At 45.3% G+C, this 18833-nt stretch overlaps 1 protein-coding gene across 3 annotated transcripts in view; it reads left to right on the forward strand.

Annotated features, from left to right (window-relative positions):
- The window catches only part of ANGEL2 (angel homolog 2), a 96826-nt gene extending 80667 nt beyond the window's left edge, over positions 1 to 16159 (forward strand). For 2 of the 3 annotated variants that reach the window (XM_029593220.1, XM_029593221.1), the window contains 5 exons: positions 5291 to 5709; positions 7346 to 7472; positions 10080 to 10143; positions 11704 to 11867; positions 15536 to 16159. In XM_029593220.1, the coding sequence (XP_029449080.1) occupies positions 5291 to 5709; positions 7346 to 7472; positions 10080 to 10143; positions 11704 to 11867; positions 15536 to 15684 (923 nt within the window). In that variant the 3' untranslated portion in view covers positions 15685 to 16159. Of the gene's footprint in view, positions 1 to 5290; positions 5710 to 7345; positions 7473 to 10079; positions 10144 to 11703; positions 11868 to 15535 lie in introns of those variants that run through there. The other variant, XM_029593222.1, reaches the window with a different exon arrangement.
- Positions 16160 to 18833: the final 2674 nt, after the last annotated feature.

Genomic DNA, 18833 nt, shown 5'->3' on the forward strand with positions numbered 1-18833 from the left:
GATGGAAAAGAGTCTCTCTGGAACGTCAATCATTTGGAAGCCAGGGCAGTCCAGCTGGAATGTTTGCAGTTCGACAACAGGCTGTAGGGTCAAGCGGTCTGGATAATGTCAGACAACGCAACAACTGTGGTTTACATAAATCAGCAGGGAGGAACCAAGAGCCAACAAGTGTCGCAGAAAATAGATCAACTTATGGAATGAGCCGAACTACATCTCCAGATTATCTCAACCTTGCATATAGCAAGAAAAGACAATCTAAGAGCAGATTTTCTCAGCAGAGAGAGTCTGGACCCAAGAGAATGGGCGCTATCAAATGAGATGTTTCAGCTGATTCTGGATCGCTGGGGTCTCCCGTTTCTAGACCTGTTGGCAACTTCTCGTAATGCGAAAGTTCCGCGATTCTTCAGTCACAGGAGAGATCTGAAGTCATTGGGGATCAATGCCTTGGTGTAAGAGTGACCGGAAGACAAGTTGCTGTATGCCTTTCCTCTATGGCCCATGTTGGGTGGATTAGTCCGAAGGATCGAGCGCTACAGAGGGATGGTGCTCTTGGTTGCTCCAGATTGGCCCAGGAGACCGCAGTATGCAGATCTGAGGCATCTCCTGGCAGAATCACCCCTTCAGCTTCCAGCGCACAGGGATCTGTCCTATTCTTCACGAAGATCCGACTCAATTTTGTCTTACGGTATGGCCCTTGAAAGGACTTGCTTGCTGAAACGTGGATAATCTGTGGCAGTGATTTCCACCTTGCTAAGAGTTAGAAAGTTCTCCACTTCCTTGGCCTATGTGCAGGTTTGGCACTTGTTGAGGCCTGGAGTAAGGATCAAGGTACTCTTCCTTGTTCGGTCAAGATCCTGCTCATTTTGGAATTTTTGCAGGATGGCTTGAATAAAAGCTTGGCACTTAATTCCTTAAAGGAACAAGTAGCAGATCTCTCCTGTTTCAGGGGTCAGGTGAATGGTGGATCCTTGGCTCATCCTGATGTGGCCCATTTCCTGAAAGGAGTGAAACATCTTTGATGTCCTTTGCGGTTTCTGATGCCTTCGGAAGTCTTAATTTGGTATTGGATTTCTTAGCGGACCCTATGTTAGACCGATGCATAAACTGAACTCGCGGTTACTGACCGATGCATAAACTGAACTTGCGGTTACTGATCTTGAAAACGGTGTTTCTTGTGAAAATGTGTTCTGCATGTAGGGTTTCCGAACTGCAGGCTTTGTCTTACCGGAAGCAAATCCTCCAGGTGACTCCAGGAGCAATACAGCTGCATATTGTTCCTTCTTTTCTACTGAAGGTGGTCACTGACTTTCACTTGAATCAGTCCATCTCCCTGCCATCTCTGGACAGAGAGAGACATGTAGAGGAGTTTCATCTGGTGCGACCCTTGGATGTCAAGAGACATGTCAGGTATATGGAGGTTATTCAGCCTCCAAGGAGGACAGATTGCCTGTTTGTCCTTCACGGCGGTATTAGGCAGGGAGAGCCGGCCTTGCGGGCTACAGTACCTCACTAGATTAAAGGGGTGGTCACGGCTGCATACGTTGATGCTGGGAAGCCGTTCCCTAGTCAGATCAGGGCTCATTTCACTAGGGCTCAGGCAGTGTCATGGGCGAAAGTGAAATTGTCTCCCATTGACATTTGCCGAGCTGCGACATGGTCCTCATTACACACTTTTTTTCAGGTATTATCGTCTGGGTGTGCAAGCCCAGGAGGTCGCAGCCTTTGCACGTGCAGTTTTGACTGGACCGCAAGCAGTCTCCCGCCGTATTCGGGAGTAGCTTGGGTACATCCCACTAGTTCTGGATTCACCTGACTGGGTGCTAAGAAATGAGAAATTACAACTTACCTGTTAATTTCCTTTTCTTTAGGACAGTCAGATGAATCCAGCTTCCCTCTGCTGCCGAATGGTTGTATTATGGTCCTCCTCAGTGGCTACGTGTTACAGGAATTACTGGTAAGTGTTAGTCAAGTCCTTAGACAAGTGTTAATACATTCTTGTCTGAGCTCAGTGTTGCCTGTTGGCTGAGTATTGAAATGGTTATTTGTTATTAATCAAGTTTTGCTGGTCTGTCCACAGTTGCTTTTGAAGAGAATACTGGCGAGCTGATGTCACTGCAGGGGTGTATATACTGTGACGTCAGCTTGCTCCGTCTCCATCTGCTGGTAGAGGTGCCTAACCCACTTGTTCTGGATTCATCTGACTGTCCTAAAGAAAAGGAAATTATCAGGTAAGTAATAATTTCTCAGTATAGTGGTTAGAAAGTCAGGGAATATAACAATCTGTGTAGCTGGAAGAGTAATAATGTATATGTAAGCTAGTAGATGCTGTGAGATTCCTTGTGTGCTATGAATTATATTTTTAACCAGTGTTGAGTACAGTCTGAAATGCCTCTCATTATATCGCAAAGACCAGGGCTAGCTTGTGACACCCTTTTCCGTATTTTCTATCAACATGTGCTGTATTCCAGTTTGAAAAGCCAGATAGCTCATGTAAGTATCTTACAGAGGCAGGATTGCTTCAGGAAAGAGAGTACGGACTTTTAAGACATGGAGAAGTTTGACTGGCTAACAGTTTTCTGTTACCTTATAATAACCATGAGATCATTTGCAAACATGTCTAACCTGTATACTGCAGAGAAATTAAGGGAGGAAGTATTGTCTCATGGTTTGCATTCAGAGCTGTTGCACTTCTGAGTTCAAGCCACTGCTGTGGTCGGTGATTGTCCCAAACAAGTTTCCGATTCTACGAGTAAATATAGAAGGATCATGTGACCAGTCATGTGCCACCCTGGAAGAATTTCTCCCAAGCCAATCAAGAATGTTTTTGCACTGTTAGTTGGCAAAGCAGCCACTGAGGACCAGTCACCTCGGTCCATTTTAGCACTGCGATGAGGAGGAGCCTCTCTCCTGAGCCTCTCTCCTGTGCCCCCTTATTCCATTATGCTTTACATTTCTCTATTTATTTACAATCATTTGATTTTCCACCTTTTTTAAAGAATGGCCTCGACTGTAACCGAAAAAAAATTGTAAAACCAGCCGTTACAGTCATTGGACAAAAGACATTAGCAGTCCCAGATAACTCAAATTTAAAGCCTAGTGCATGGCTGTATAACTTATTGTAAGTGAAGGTGGAGCTGAAAAGCCATGCCTTGGCCATTTTTCTGAAAGTGAAGTAGCTCAGCACAATGCGGAGGGGTAATGGTGCCGCATTCCAACTTGCTGGTGCATAACGGCTGAAAGCAGGAAGTCTTGTGTAGGACAATCTGGCAGACGCCAGAGGCGGGAAGGATCTGGTCGGCGTGTAGGAGAAAAGAAGCCAGGAGAGATACTCGGGGGCCGTGAAGACCTCTACTTCTGCTGCTGATTTTGTTATGTTGCTATTGGATGTTATTTGCTGGTGCTGATTTATTTTTGTGATGTGGAAGTTTTTATGGGTGGACTGCTCTGTGGACCTTTGAGGCCCTCTTTGCATTGAACCACTATGCATTGGGAGTTCGATATTTTTTCTACAAGTTTTCTTTTCATCTTTAAGACATCAGTCATCCAGGACCCATGTGGCGAAGATCCTCTTTTTAGGACCTCTATCTGCGCATCAAGGCAACTTTCATAGGCCATGGTTACACTGCAGCTGCTTGACTGTGTTTTGCAAATAGAAAATGGTTTTCTGGCTCAACTTGTATAGCTTGCTTGTGCTGTGTGCGCCATGTACACAACTGACACCAAGTAGGCTCTTTACAGGCCAGGATCCTTCCTGGACATCAAGCAGGTTTGCCCTAGGCCTTCTGTCTCTGGCAGCATGATCATTGTGCCCCTCTCTGACACTGCTTAACACCCATATTCTACCAGAAGTTGCTTCCAAGCTGGTGCTGGACTGGATCTGGCCTTGAGCAACACTTTCATCAAGGCAGTTTTGAGTCTGAATGAACAAATACTAATTAGGCTTGTGGAGCTGCATGCTGGAATTTAGAGTATATGTTAGGATAAATACAAAGAATAGCATAATACACAAGAGGCATCCAGCACAGGCAGCCATTGATGCTTTTGACTTATCAGCTTGAGCCACAGCTTCTGAAAGTAGTGCCTGTAGGTTTCTCTTTTTCAACCTAAAGTCCAGGGGTTGGGTGGGAGGTAAAGTTTCTCTCCTCTTTTCACCTTCTGTTTACCTTTTGTGTGAGGGTCTGGATGCTCTCGGAAAGAGAGTTCATATCTCTTCAAGCTGAGGCACCACCTAATGATGACACAAGAACATCTGGAAAGGTCTAGAACTTGGGAGAAGCTCCTCCAGGTTGACACATGACAGGTTTTGTATCCCATCATTGTGACACACTATGCTGTCTCTGACAAATAGTAGTTGCAGGTAAATGTTGGCCATCTCTCTCCTTGTGCTGCAAGGTACCATATCTGTATTTGGATAGCAATCTGGTCTCCTCTTCACTTAGCAGACAGGAGAAACATGCAGCCAGCTGTATGATTCTGAAATGATGTGACTGGGATCTTGTTTGAATGGAAAACACTGCATGAATACAGGGTTGGAAGACTATGTTTTGAAAGCTTGGGTGCCAGCCAAAACATTTAGGAGCCAAGGCAAACACATCTTTCCTTGTAACTTTTGCCATTTTATGATTTTTGTTTTGCCTTTTTATGATTTTTGGGTTTTGCTCAGATTTTTTGTTTACTTTTTTCACTTGTCTCTTTTTGGGGTTTTATTGCTAACCACTATTGCTTCCACTTTTGCTAACCACTATTGGCTCCTTTCCTTCCCACCTCGTCCCTACTCCTCTTCAGCAGCCTATTGTCTTCTGGTCATGGGGGCTTTTTTCAGGCCTGGCTCTCTCAGCAGTGACAGCTTTTTGAATGAGTGGCCCCTCCTATAGCAGCAAATCTTCCTTCTGGACCTCTTGCAGCGGACACAGCAACACGTCTCCTTGGGCCGGCGGCGGCAGCAGGAGCTGCCCCTCTTCCTTCTGGTGGTGGTGATTATTCTTTTCAGGCCCTGCAGTCACAGCTGCGCAGCTCTTTCTGCTGTCCAGGTGGCAGCAGGTACCACGAAAAAACTGTTTAGGCACCCTAGCTTTTTCCACCCTTGTATGAGTGCACATAAATGATATGACACAAAGACTGGAAAAGACAGATAACTGAGGGATATTTGCAACTTCGTTCCATCTGCAGGATCTTAGCATTTTATGCACAGTTCTTGTATTACACTTTAGTAGTCTTGAAAAGAAATGATGAGATGTACCAAAATGCCTCTTCTGAATAGCTGACATATTCCACTAAACTTCCTTTTCAGGATACCAATGCGAGTACAAGATGCGCACTGGACATAAGCCCGACGGCTGCGCCATTTGCTTTAAACTCTGTAAATTTACGCTGCTCTCCTCCAATCCTGTGGAATTTTACCGTCGTGACATCCCGCTCTTGGACAGGGACAATATTGGACTCGTGTTACTCTTGCAGCCCAGAATTCAGGGCATTTCTCCCGCTATCTGTGTGGCTAACACACACCTCTTGTACAATCCAAGGCGAGGGGACATCAAACTGACTCAGTTAGCGATCCTTCTGGCCGAAATTGCTGCGGTTGCCCTTCAGAAAGATGGCGGTTTCTGTCCCATTATCCTCTGCGGTGATTTTAACTCCGTGCCTGGTTCTCCGCTTCACAGTTTCATAAGAGAAGGGAAGCTGGACTACGAGGGACTTACCATAGGAAAGGTAACCGTGGGTTTTTTTTCTCAGCACAGAGATTTTTAAAGCGAACCAGCAAGTGCTGTGCACTGCTGTGTGGAAGGGCCTGCATTTGATTCCAGGGCCAGGCTCAGCCGGGGGTCTGGGAATGTGCTGGAATGTGCTGGAAATGGCATTTGCAGCCCTGGGTGTGGGGATGGAGTCTCAGCTGTTGCTCAGTTAACGGCAGCTGGGCCGGCTGCTGCGAGGTTTCAGCTGGAGCCCTGGTTTGTGGCCTCTAGCAGAGGATTGTCGCTGTGTCGGGCAGTGGCTGTACGAATCGGGGGAGGGAGAACCCAGGAAGTAGCAAATGAAGGCTCGTGGTGCTGTACTCCATAAGAGACCCGGTTCCAAATAAGCTGGAGCCCAAAAGGAGAAAATCGCTAAGCTGAAGAAAGGAAGCTGAAAAGCAACATTCCTCAATAAGCGTGGCAAGCCTCAGATTTTCAGGGAGCAATAATAATTTTGCATGTTGTGGTAGCTCGTGGTGGTGGTGGTGTGTGTGAGCTTTCAAGCCCACGTAGGTCCCACATATGTTTTACTGGCACATACAAAGAATTATCACAGTCTGCAAATAATCCAGAGAACACAGATGATTAGAGAGCTTGTAAGTTTTTAATTTTGTACCACCGAAATAGTAGGTCCCAGCAAGCTTCTGGTTTGGCCTGGTAGTCCTGCCACTGATAGGATGTCACAGAAAAGACATGGCTTGGCCACAAGGTGATGTTCATTTTTACTCTGTAAAAAGCGCCTTGGTGCCCAGTTTTCAAAGTATTTTTCCGCGCCTGTTTAGGAAGTGATAATTTAGCTCAAGAATTGAATTAGCACTCATTTTGGAAGGGAAACCATCATTTCCAGTTTCTTAGACGAAGTTAGATTTGTGGTGGGTGCACTGGCAGGTCTGTGCCGCACTTGGTGCCCCACTAAGCAGCAGCACTGGCTTCGTCTGACCTGGGATCCCCTTTCACCGGTGCCTTACTGCTTTTTATCAGCAATAGAGCATCTCTCATGTTGCTTGGTAAAACTATCAAAATAAGAGCAAATTATAGACGTAACTAACTTTTACGTCATATCTGCTGTTGGGATTTCTTACATTTGTCATGGTATTCATTCTAAGGTCTGGGAAGGCTGTTTTGGAGATACGGAAATGAAACACATTTTAAAGCATTAACTTTGCTATATCTAAGAGAGAGAAACTGAAATCGCAGAAGGCAGGATCTGTTTTGACCACCAAAAATGGATTCACCACTGCATCAGATAGAGTGGAGACATAATTTGGTTTGGAAAAGGACAAAATATTCTCCAGAAGCACCGGTTGCCAAGCTCTGGTCCTCAAGAGTTGAGAGAGGATCTGTTTTTTTTTTTCAGGCTGTGCAGAATTCATATTAATGAGAAAACGTTGCATGCTGAGCATGAAACTGTGACCCCTGAGGACTGAACGTGGCCATTTCTGCTAGAGGAAATGATCCCTCAGTGAGATGTGCATGCTGCAGTTCTCAGCGCAGGGGTACAGAATAAGCCTGGTGTGTAAATTCTTCTCCCACCCGCCATTGGATTCACTGGGGGAGGTTTCAACACTGACATTTACCAGCTTTTCTCCTGACAAACTTGTTTTTCTTCCTAGGTCTCTGGCCAAGATCAATATCCTAGGGGCCAAAGAATTTTGTCCATTCCCATTTGGCCTCCAAGCCTTGGCATTTCACAGAGCTGCGTGTACGTCTCTCTGGAGAAGCAGAAGACAGAAATCACAGGTAGGGTTGGCCATCCACCAAGTAACATACTCCATGGCAAACTAGATGAGCCATGCCCTGAGATGCTGTGGCCAGAGACCTGGTTTTATTGCAGTCTCTGCTCATGATTTTGTTACGGGAGAGGGGACATGTTTAATACATTTTATTTGCTTCCGGTGGTTCAGACCCCACCACCGTTGGGCCTCTCTTCTCTGAAAGTCAGCCTTGACCTACCTATCCCTGGCCAGCAGGAGGAGAGCAGCACGTCATACCTGTGTCTGCCTCTTCCACTGACCGGCTTCGGCCTTGCTGTTTGAACCTCGTGCCAGCAGGCCCCACGAGGCTGCAGTATAGCACACAGCTCAAAGCACGAGATCGAAGCTTCCTGTTGAAGGAGGCAAATGCAGGTATGGAGCTCTGCACTTCTGTCAGCCAGGTAAGAGAAGAGGCAGGCTCTGGGGAGGATCGGCTGCCTGAGGTCTGGACATCCAGGGAAGAAGCCTTACACCCAGTACCACCCTTTGCTAGGTGGCTGGATTTTTGTAGTTTTATCTGGACCACAGTAAAATCAGGTCCCTAGCCATGCTATGTCCAACATGTGACATGTATATTGTAAAAATGTACCTAGTAAGAATAATGGTAAAATTATGCCCTTCTAGATGTGGTAGAGCAGAGCTTTCCAAACTTTTCATGCTGGTGACACACCCTTTAGAGAAACATAATGTCACGACACAGTAATTCAGTCTGCTAGCAAACCAGAGGTTAAAGGTTAAACGAACAAAACATATTTTGGCAATTTATGTCTGTTTCCTTAAATATATAAATTTGTGGATTACATAATGTTACACCCACACTGACCCCCAGGCAGCTCCCATTCATTCTCATACCACTCCCTCCCCACCCCCCAGGCATGCGCACATTCATTCTTACACACACACACACACACACACATACACACACACACCCCAGGCAACAGGCTCCAATTTATTCTCACACACACACATACACCACACACAGGCAGGCACCTATTCTCACACAGACAGACCCCAGGTCGCTCTCATACACAGATACAACCTCACGCAGGCACTCATACATTCACACACATACACTTCCACGCAGACTCCCATTCATACACTTGCACATACTGAAGGCAGACCCCCACTCTCTTTCTTTTGCCAGCAACCTCGGAGCCTCTCTCATTCCTCTGCTGCTGCTGTCACTGCTGCCATGTGGATATTTGGGGAGGTGCTGATTGCTTCTACTGGCACTGAAGCCCGTTCTGCTGCTTCCTCTGTGCAGGCCCTGCAGTATTAAATATTTGTGGGCTTCCACTTCCTCCATGCCGATCTCGTACATTTTGAGATCCGCATAGAGAAAGTGCTATTCTTGCACATTCCCAAAGATTACATGTGCCAATCACTAAAAAGTAATTTTTTTTTTTACCTTTGCTGCCTGATCTTAGTTTTCTAATCTGTTGGTCACAGGCTTTTTTTTCCACCTTCCCTTGTTGTTGTTTTTTTTTGCCAATTCCTTTTACAGGGTCTTTTTTTTTTTTCTATTTCTTTTCTCTCCATCTGTCTTCTTCCCTCAAACACACAATCAGGTCCTCATTCTCACAGTGGCCCTACTACCCGGGTTTCCTCCTCTTCTTGGGCCACCGCGACGTGGGATATGCAGCGGTCCATTAACGCTGCTCTTCTTCTGGATACGACAGATGCTCCTCCTCCTTTCTGCCCACGCAGCTCCGGCAACGTTTTTCTTCTGGGGCTCCGCAGGCAGGAAGGAGGAGGCATGAACATGACCCTTTTCTTCGGGCCGTGGTGAGGTAAGCTCCACCACAGCCCCGCCGATCTTCCTGCTGTAGGTCTCTGCTTCTGCCGGCCCTGCTGCTATGTGGACCGGGCGGCACACCTTCACACTGCAGGTGAGACACAGTTTGGAAAGCTCTGTGGCAGATAGGTGATAGGAGAAAATAAACCCATTGTCAGGGTTTGAGCCACAGAAAGCTGGTGCTGCTCTTTTTGTGTATAATCGACCTCTGTTTTTCCAGAAACCATTCTCAATTTTAATAGCAATTGTTTTGTGTGTACACAGTGTGGTATATTTAGGGGAGCAGTTTTTTTCAAACAGTCCGCATGGGACCAAAGATTGTGTCTGCTGCTTACCAATTCCCAAAGTGAAACTCTGTGCAGTCAGTTCCGCCCACTTTTTCTGTAGGTGCGCGGAGCTGACGATGCAAACTGTGCTATACTCCCCGTCCCCCCCACGCTGCCAAGAACACCTGCCCTCAGGTTGGCTAAAAGTCCGCTCGGGTGCTCCAGGAGAGGCATTTTCAGACAGCTGATGTACATGGGTAAAAAACGCTCTTGCAAAATATCCTCCCTGTGCACATAAGATCTCCAGGGTCTTCCACTGCCATGCAGAATGTTACCTCCAGGGCTGGACATCCCAGCGGTGTTTTCCCCAAGTACCCTGCCGGATTCAGGCCCCGGGAAAGGAATGAAGCGGTCCGAGCAGGCGTTCCTGCATTGCACCGTACATCCTGAGCTCTGACCCGCTAGAACCACACCCACTCTCCTATTTCTTACTTCCGTGTTTTAGTGCTTTCCTTCTCTCTGGTTGTTATAGGAGAAGAACTGGATAATGCAAACTTGGAGAAAACTACTGAAGAGACCAGTCCGCCAACCAAACAGTATGTTTTGTGCTAGCAGAGAGCCAGCTTTCCCCCTTGTAGATGTCTAGTGGAATGGAAAGTAAAAAGCATTTTCCAGACTTTGGCAGAAGAACAGTTGGAATGAATTCTTTCATTCATCTTATGGTTTGTTTGTTTTTGTCCCGAGAAGCGCAGAGCTGATCTGTGCAATTGGTGTGCCTTTTCACAGGGCGACAAAATCCTAAGAGTATGCAGGATATCAGATCAGCAGATACAGTATCTTGTTTTGTGCTCGGGTTTTTTTCTTATTTTAAAGGGACTGCAGGGGTTCAGATGAATGAAATGGTTTTTCAGTGTCTGCTGAATTTCCTGTTAAGCTTCTCCCATTCATATTTTTAAGGCAGACGCCCTGTAAAAGGAATATTGGGTGATGTGACGGCCCAGGGTGCCATTGGATTGTCGCTAAAGGCCAGTTTGAGAGCACTTTGGCACTGTATGTTGTCTTCCCGTCCCAAAGCTGATATATCGAGTGCTTATTCTCTGCAAACTGGGGGCATAGAGACATTGCAGAAAGACAAACTTGGTAGCAAGTAATATTAACTGGTTGGTGCATGAAGCTATCATACCGAAAATTGGTTTAAAAAATAAAGCACGGACATTTCTGTACAGAAATGCACTTTTAAAAAGTGGCTTGGAAATCCCCGAGAACCGGTGGGGTGTGGTGTTCTTTCTCTGAGAATTTGTGGACGAAACGGAATACGTTTGTTACCAGCAAAGCAGAGGTGAAGGTAATTTTATAGATTTTGTAGACCCGTGTGCCGCTATGCGGGGGACCCGAGTTCAATTCCCAGCCTAGGCTTCTGCTCCTTGGGTTGAAGCTGTGGCTGGGGGAGCTATGGGAAGCACTGTTCACAGTCCCTGTGAAAATGGGAGTTCTCTGCCGGGTTTTGGAAGGAGGCCCCCGTGCATGGCTTCTGACCAAGGATCGTCCTTGCACTGGCCAGGCTGTCCAAGATGGGAACCTTAGGCGTCTAAGCCCAAAGGAGACCGGTTGTGATGGAGCTGAAGACTCACAGGACTGGGAGGAAGCTGCCAGGCCGAAAGAAAGAGCTGTAAATGTAGCCAGTTTAGATATTAATCAAAAACTATGAACTTGCCTATAGCCACAGTAGTGATAAAATCATGTGAAGAATGGCATTTTCACTTTCTGCAGTTTTAGCTTTGCCGGGACCCGTGGTCAGGCCTAGTTCACAGCAGTAGGCATTTTATTTATCAGGCTTATTGACGTGGGGGAAGGCATTGAAGAGATGAATTACGTATGCTGGTTCATGTGTTTGCAGCTGTGTGTTAAAACTCATGAACCCCAGCTGAAGCAGGAATACATGAAACTACAGGTCTTGTTTGAGGTTTTCCCAGATAAAGTTGTGGTGTAGGTTTTTGGTGACATGTTATAAACCAAATGATTTTTTTTTTTAATTTGAATATCGGTAAATCCTGCTCAAACTCTGCTGATTTGTATCCATTGGTCGTGTCTTGAAATGGGCAATAAAATGAAAAGCTGCTATGGGAAGGTAATTTTTGTTTTTTCTTGATTTCTAGGGTAATGTCAAACTTACAGCATCACTTTAGCTTGTCTTCTGTCTACTCTCATTACTTACCTGAAAGTGGGATTCCAGAAGTTACCACCTGTCACTCCCGGAGCGCCGTCACCGTAGATTACATTTTCTACTCTCCCGCGATGGCCGAGATCTCGGAACAGCCAGGTAAAGAAATACCGCATCTGCTCTGCCCCCATAACCCAGAGAGCCAGCGCTATAAGCCAAGCAGGAAGCTCAGCTCGACTTATAAGTAGCACACAATGGGGTAAGGTACACGAAGTGTGCGCTTATCTGATCAACTTCCAGGCCCGGTGACATTCATCACGAGGGTTCATTCTCCCACTGGTTCAGAGTAAACAAAGCTGGTGGCATGGGAGGCTTTAGAATATTTCAAAATGGAGGTCGGAAATAGAATGTTCCAGAATTTTTGCCTCATTTCATATAATTTGGCCTTATGTCAGAAAGAAAAGGCAAAGATGGGGGCCAAGGAGCAAATAATTCCTCTGTTTTTTGTGAGACCTCCCCTTGGGGGTCTGCATTGTGTCCGCAGGGTCTAACGCACAAGACAGACCAGCAACAGCAGAGCATAGCAAGAGTCCTTCAGGAAATCATTTCCTGATGCAGGACTTTATTCGGATCTGTTGGATTGGTTTTTTGGATTTAATTGCTCCTTTCCAAACCCAAGCTCAAAGCGAGGCCCAGTTCAGGGACAGAAAGTAAATAAAAGTTGGTTTTGTGGAGGGGGTTTTTAAGTTGCCTCTTTTCTGGTGCGCTCCCTGGATTTGTCTTTTGCTTTTTCTTCTGAATATAAAGGTGCTGGTGGGGGACCCAATATAAAGGGAGATGACATTTTTTTTTAATGTAATTCCTGATCCACCTTTGGCTTACCAGATAAAGGGGAGCTAATATGAAGGACCGTGCTATAGATAAAGCACAGCTCTTAAACTATGACCCTTTTGGCGTGAGAACAAGTCCTTGAACCAATTTCTTGCTCCTCACATAAACTGCTTAAATCACTGATTTTCAGCTGTGGTTTTTGTTTTTCATGATCCAGTGGAAGAAAACCTCTTATGCCTAATACCAGCCCCACTTCATCCCTATCTTAGCAAGTGCCATGAGAATGGCATGGGGGGAGAAGCAGCGCATGGTTCAGACGTACAGAGAGCTGTACCGAGCCAGGAAAAGAGGAGCACGCACCCAGCTCATCCTTCCTATGAACCAGCGCTGGGCCATGAAAACCTCCGGCTTAATTACTTTCAACAGCCATCAAAGCCCAGCTTCGTCAGAATCCACTTTTCCTCAACCGATGTAAAAAGGAAGCTGATGTCTGTCCAGCCTTTTTAGCCATGGACTTCTTATTCATTTGACGCCACCTCTCATGGGACAAAACTGTAGTCGGGCAGGTGTACTGTGAGGCGATGAAGTTCTCTGAACTGGAAAGTGTTCTATTAGCAGCGGTCACATTAGGGAGGTAAATATTGTATTTGTTGGAATTGTAAGGTTTAAGCAAGGAGCAGGAGGTGGGAGGGCACAGTGCTAGCGTGGAGTAGGAACCTGAGGCGAGAGGTGGAGGGGGGGAGAAGCAGCAGGAGCCGAGGCAGCTTGTCTGGCCTGGCAGAGTTATGCTAGATCCATGATGACCCCTCTGCCAGAGCCATGGCCGGGAAATGCTGAAACCGGTCCAGGGTCCCACCTTGCCTCCACCACACACACTCTCCTGGGTTCAATGGCAAGGCTCGAAACCAGTTAACCGTTTAATCCTTTCCATCCTAAGTCACTTCCGCCTGTGGAGTCCAGGTACTCCAGGGTCCAATGAGTGATCTGCCTTACACAAACTTCTGCAGAGAGAGCTCCGTGAATACTTACTTAGACGTTCCTCCTAACCGCTCCATCCTCCCAGCCCACAGAGCAGAGCTTTCAGCTGCTATAGTGCTTTCACACAGGATTCATTTCTTTCAGTATTTGTTAGTCTGGCTTCAGTCCTTGGTCTTTTTGCCCCAGAAAGTGTTTCTTGCATAAATATTAATTGGTTTCCTTTCTTGTGTTCATCCATAATCCTGGAGTTGACTGCAAAACTCCATTCATGTGCATTTAGTCAAGTATGGGTAAGCAATTCAGGAGTGATGGGACTCTCGAGGGTGCACGTTCCTTACTGGATGAGAGGGGTCTATGAAAAGAACGTAAAAGCTTAGACAATTGGACTCAAGTGAAGTGAAACCCTTAGAAAGTTCATCCTGCTACTTTATTTTATTTATTTTTATTTTTAGATTCCAACAAACTTGCCCTTCATGTAGGCAAACAGTTTCAAATTGGGTAGCAGATTTACCTTTCTCTCTTTTATGCCCGGGCAGGCCCGAACCTAGAGGAGCGCATTGAATCCCATGTTCTTCAGTGCTGGAAGCCAGGCCCGCCGTACAGTAATGTACAGCAAGGCTATTTAGTAAAGCAGAGAAATAAATGGGATGGTTTTGGGGTTTTTTCCACAAAAAGAGAGCCTGCCTTGGGTCTTTGTAGGACTGCAGTGCACCCCTTCCATCCATACGTTCACCAAATGCAGATGTCGGACCAGTACCTTTCCTCAGGAATTTAGATTGCTTTGCTGGCGTTACAGGCGTGGTTCACAGGCTAATTCCCATCTCCCTAGGGCCCATTTTCTTAGTTAACCTCCAGGGCTGTTTGCCTCCATTTTTTAAAAGCACACCCACAAAACACATCCACAAAACTAATCCAGAAAACGTTTTCTGTTTTCTCTCTCTTGCCTCGTTTGCACTTTTTGTCACTGACCACCTATCTTGCATTATTTGCACGGAGAGTTCAAAATTCAAATCCTTACCTTTAGTTAGGTTCCATCACCAGCTGCCAAGGGAGCTTACCTTTCAAGAACAGGGAATTTCCAAAGACAGGAGCTTAGTCAAGCTTGGGGTGAGAGTTGTCTGCTTTTTCCCTGCCTTCTGTCACTGTCGAAAAGGAGTTTAGGAAGTGACTTTAACACCTCCATTGAGCTTCTCTAAACCCCAGAGCTTAGGAAAAGCTCGTCTAACTTGTTAGGGAATAGATCATGCAAGTTCACAATCCCAAAAAATCTTCCACAGAAAAGTGAATTATACCCACTATGCAGAAAACCCAAATCCCTTTTCATTCATTTAGTGCCTGCGGGAGTACACTGAATGCACGTCTGTGGATGAGGGGAATTATTCAGAACCATTGCAGAATCGCGGCACGTTTGTTATAATCACCAGGTCTCAGTGCCACCAAAATCTAATGCCCTAAACCACTTACTCTGTCAACATTTTTTTTATCTGTAATTTTTATATGCAATGCTTTGCAATTGCGAACACGCACCGTGCTGCAGCTCCCTCAGGTAAATTATATATTTTTAAAATGTGGACAGAGTAAGGGGTTTATGGACATTAGATTTTGGTGGAGCGGCGGCACCTGTGATGATGATAACAAAAGTGCCACGATTCTGAATGCGGTAGCCGTGCATGAATAATTCCCCTTTATCCCCAAACATGTTCCGTGTACTCCAGCAGGCACTAGATGAGGTCACGTGAGTTAGCATGATTACTCTTGAGATGCAATTTTGGGAGAACAGTAGTTACAGGTAAATAATCGCCCTAACAGGGCTTGACTGGAGGGCCAGTGATGCCCGGGGCAAACAGGAGCAATGCCTTCAGTGGCCAGGGGGAGGTCCCCCCGAGCAGTGTGGTGGGTGGTGCTCCTGAAGGGTGGGCACCATGTTGTCCATGGCCAGGAGAGGGGGTTGGGATGGAGCGTGGCCTCACCGAACCTGCACGGGACCCTATCCATCACTGCTTTTTCTCTTTCTGCAGGAGCCGATGATGTCTGCAGGGGTGTGAAGCTCCTTGGCAGACTGTCCCTGCTAACCGAACAAGAGCTGTGGAGTGTGAACGGACTCCCCAATGAACACAGTTCCTCAGATCACCTGCCTTTATTAGCCAAGTTCAGGCTGGAACTCTGACCAGACCCTCCCCCCAACATTATCTCTTTGGCAAGAAATAGGTTTTTCACTTCTCGTTCCCCTTTTTTTCCACATGCAAAAGAAATGCATAGCTGATCAGAATAAAGTTTGGTTCACGTGCAGAATTTCTAGCGTTTTTACATGGTTAAGCCAGAATTTTTTTAAAAAAAGATATATTTTGGGGAGATATTCAGTAACTGTCCCAAATATTAGTTTTACAAGTACAGTAGTTGGTAATTGCAATTGTATCACTGCCATATCCAGAAACATATCAGGGACCTTGTAAATATTTTTATTATGATTTAATCTGAGTAAAATATGTACAATACGATTTTGTGACTAATGATTTTTATGTAGTTGTATTTACGTAACAGTTTTTATAAGCAAGTTTGGTTTCCTTGGTACTGTGTGTGTGTGTGTGTGCATAATTCCATATGTAAGCCGTGTCTTCTCCATAAACTTACTTTTTAACTGACTCATTAAGCTTACAAGTAATTATTTGAAAAATGTGTGTGCCTGTTCGATCCTTTTGAAAACCTCTGCATTATTCTGGGAAAGGTTTTGTGCTGGTCCTCTGTCATATGGTTTCTCTCTTCCTCTCTTTCATGCCACCCTAAGGAATCCCCTAAACCCAGCCCAGTCAAAAACGCTGAGATAAAAATGGTATTTTGAGAGAGTAAAATATAGCACTTAGCACACTCTGCAAGGAAACAAGAACTTTGGCCATATCTCCTCCATGATTCAAGGTTTACTGTATTTAAAGGGATCATTTGTGGCCTTCCTTGGCAGCACTCCTGCCTCCTAGGCAGGGGTTTGGCAATTCAGTCTGTCAGGGGCCACAAAGCAGACCCGATTTATAGAAATCTAATGAATATTTATTGTGAATCTCCTCGTGACAAAACTAGTTTGTGGCCCTGGAAGGTTGGAACTCTGCGTGCCCTGCAGGGGGATCCCCAGTGCTGCCTGGGCCCAGCAGGAGCTCGGCAACGGGAAGCGAGAGATTCATTTCAAAGCGGGTACGGTCCAAGGATTTCTTCCTTCATTGCGTCAGCCCAGGATGAAGGGTTCCCTCACTCCGCTCAAATCTGTAGAAGGGGCCGGTGAGGTTCTCGCCAAAGCTGATGTATTAAAAGCATCTGTTGTGTTGGTCTTTGAAAAAGGTGTCACAAGCCACTGTGACTCCAGAGTTCTGCCAGCCCAGTATGGCTACCAGAATGGTTTATGCCTTTGTAATTGTTCTGAAGCCAATAGATTTACTTTTGGTACTTTGTTCTCTTTTGTTTGTACCTTTTATTTCATTTCTGTCACACTTTTTATAATAAATTGGGGGAAAAAAAACCCACATGCACACTATCTTGTCGTAAAAATACAGGTCAACTAGATTTCACTAGGCCCAATATCATCATTTCTCAGTACTTCCTTTTTTTATGCGACTTGTAGATTGTGAGGGAAGCATTAACCAGCCGATTGCATGCCTTTATTTTTGCCCATGAAAGCACTCTGTTTGGGCAGCCACACGGCCTAAGACTATCCAAGATCATAAGAACATAAGAACATAAGAAAATGCCATACTGGGTCAGACCAAGGGTCCATCAAGCCCAGCATCCTGTTTCCAACAGTGGCCAATCCAGGCCATAAGAACCTGGCAAGTACCCAAAAACTAAGTCTATTCCATGTAACCATTGCTAATGGCAGTGGCTATTCTCTAAGTGAACCTAATAGCAGGTAATGGACTTCTCCTCCAAGAACTTATCCAATCCTTTTTTAAACACAGCTATACTACCTGCACGAACCACATTCTCTGGCAACAAATTCCAGAGTTTAATTGTGCGTTGAGTAAAAAAGAACTTTCTCCGATTAGTTTTAAATGTGCCCCATGCTAACTTCATGGAGTGTCCCCTAGTCCTTCTACTATCTGAAAGAGTAAATAACCGATTCACATCTACCCGTTCTAGACCTCTCATGATTTTAAACACCTCTATCATATCCCCCCTCAGTCGTCTCTTCTCCAAGCTGAAAAGTCCTAATCTCTTTAGTCTTTCCTCATAGGGGAGTTGTTCCATTCCCCTTATCATTTTGGTAGCCCTTCTCTGTACCTTCTCCATCGCAATTATATCTTTTTTGAGATGCGGCGACCAGAATTGTACACAGTATTCAAGGTGCGGTCTCACCATGGAGCGATACAGAGGCATTATGACATTTTCCGTTTTATTCATCATTCCTTTTCTAATAATTCCCAACATTCTGTTTGCTTTTTTGACTGCCGCAGCACACTGAACCGACGATTTCAATGTGTTATCCACTATGACACCTAGATCTCTTTCTTGGGTTGTAGCACCTAATATGGAACCCAACATCGTGTAATTATAGCATGGGTTATTTTTCCCTATATGCATCACCTTGCACTTTTCCACATTAAATTTCATCTGCCATTTGGATGCCCAATTTTCCAGTCTCACAAGGTCTTCCTGCAATTTATCACAATCTGCTTGTGATTTAACTACTCTGCACAATTTTGTGTCATCTGCAAATTTGATTATCTCACTCGTCGTATTTCTTTCCAGATCATTTATAAATATATTGAACAGTAAGGGTCCCAATACAGATCCCTGAGGCACTCCACTGTCCACTCCCTTCCACTGAGAAAATTGCCCATTTAATCCTACTCTCTGTTTCCTGTCTTTTAGCCAGTTTGCAATCCACGAAAGGACATCGCCACCTATCCCATGACTTTTTACTTTTCCTAGAAGCCTCTCATGAGGAACTTTGTCAAACGCCTTCTGAAAATCCAAGTATACTATATCTACCGGTTCACCTTTATCCACATGTTTATTAACTCCTTCAAAAAAGTGAAGCAGATTTGTGAGGCTCTTTTCATAAAAATTATGGATTCATTTCCAACCTTGCTGAAACCTTTGCCAAATGCAAACTTGACTGGCACATGCTTGAGGAAGAGAAAAAATGAATATTCAAGCCAATCCTAACCAGATGCAAATTGGATGGGCTAAGTCCTCTCTTCCTGCCCATGCCTTCTATGTGTTAGTTTTCACTGGAATCTTTTATTTTAATGCACCTACTTCCCATGCATCTCAATGACCATAATAGGACCGTTGTCTATTTCCCTTTACAGTAATAGGTATAGTGCTGGC

The sequence above is a fragment of the Rhinatrema bivittatum genome, chromosome 3, assembly GCF_901001135.1.
Source record: "Rhinatrema bivittatum chromosome 3, aRhiBiv1.1, whole genome shotgun sequence".
Taxonomy (NCBI): domain Eukaryota; kingdom Metazoa; phylum Chordata; class Amphibia; order Gymnophiona; family Rhinatrematidae; genus Rhinatrema; species Rhinatrema bivittatum.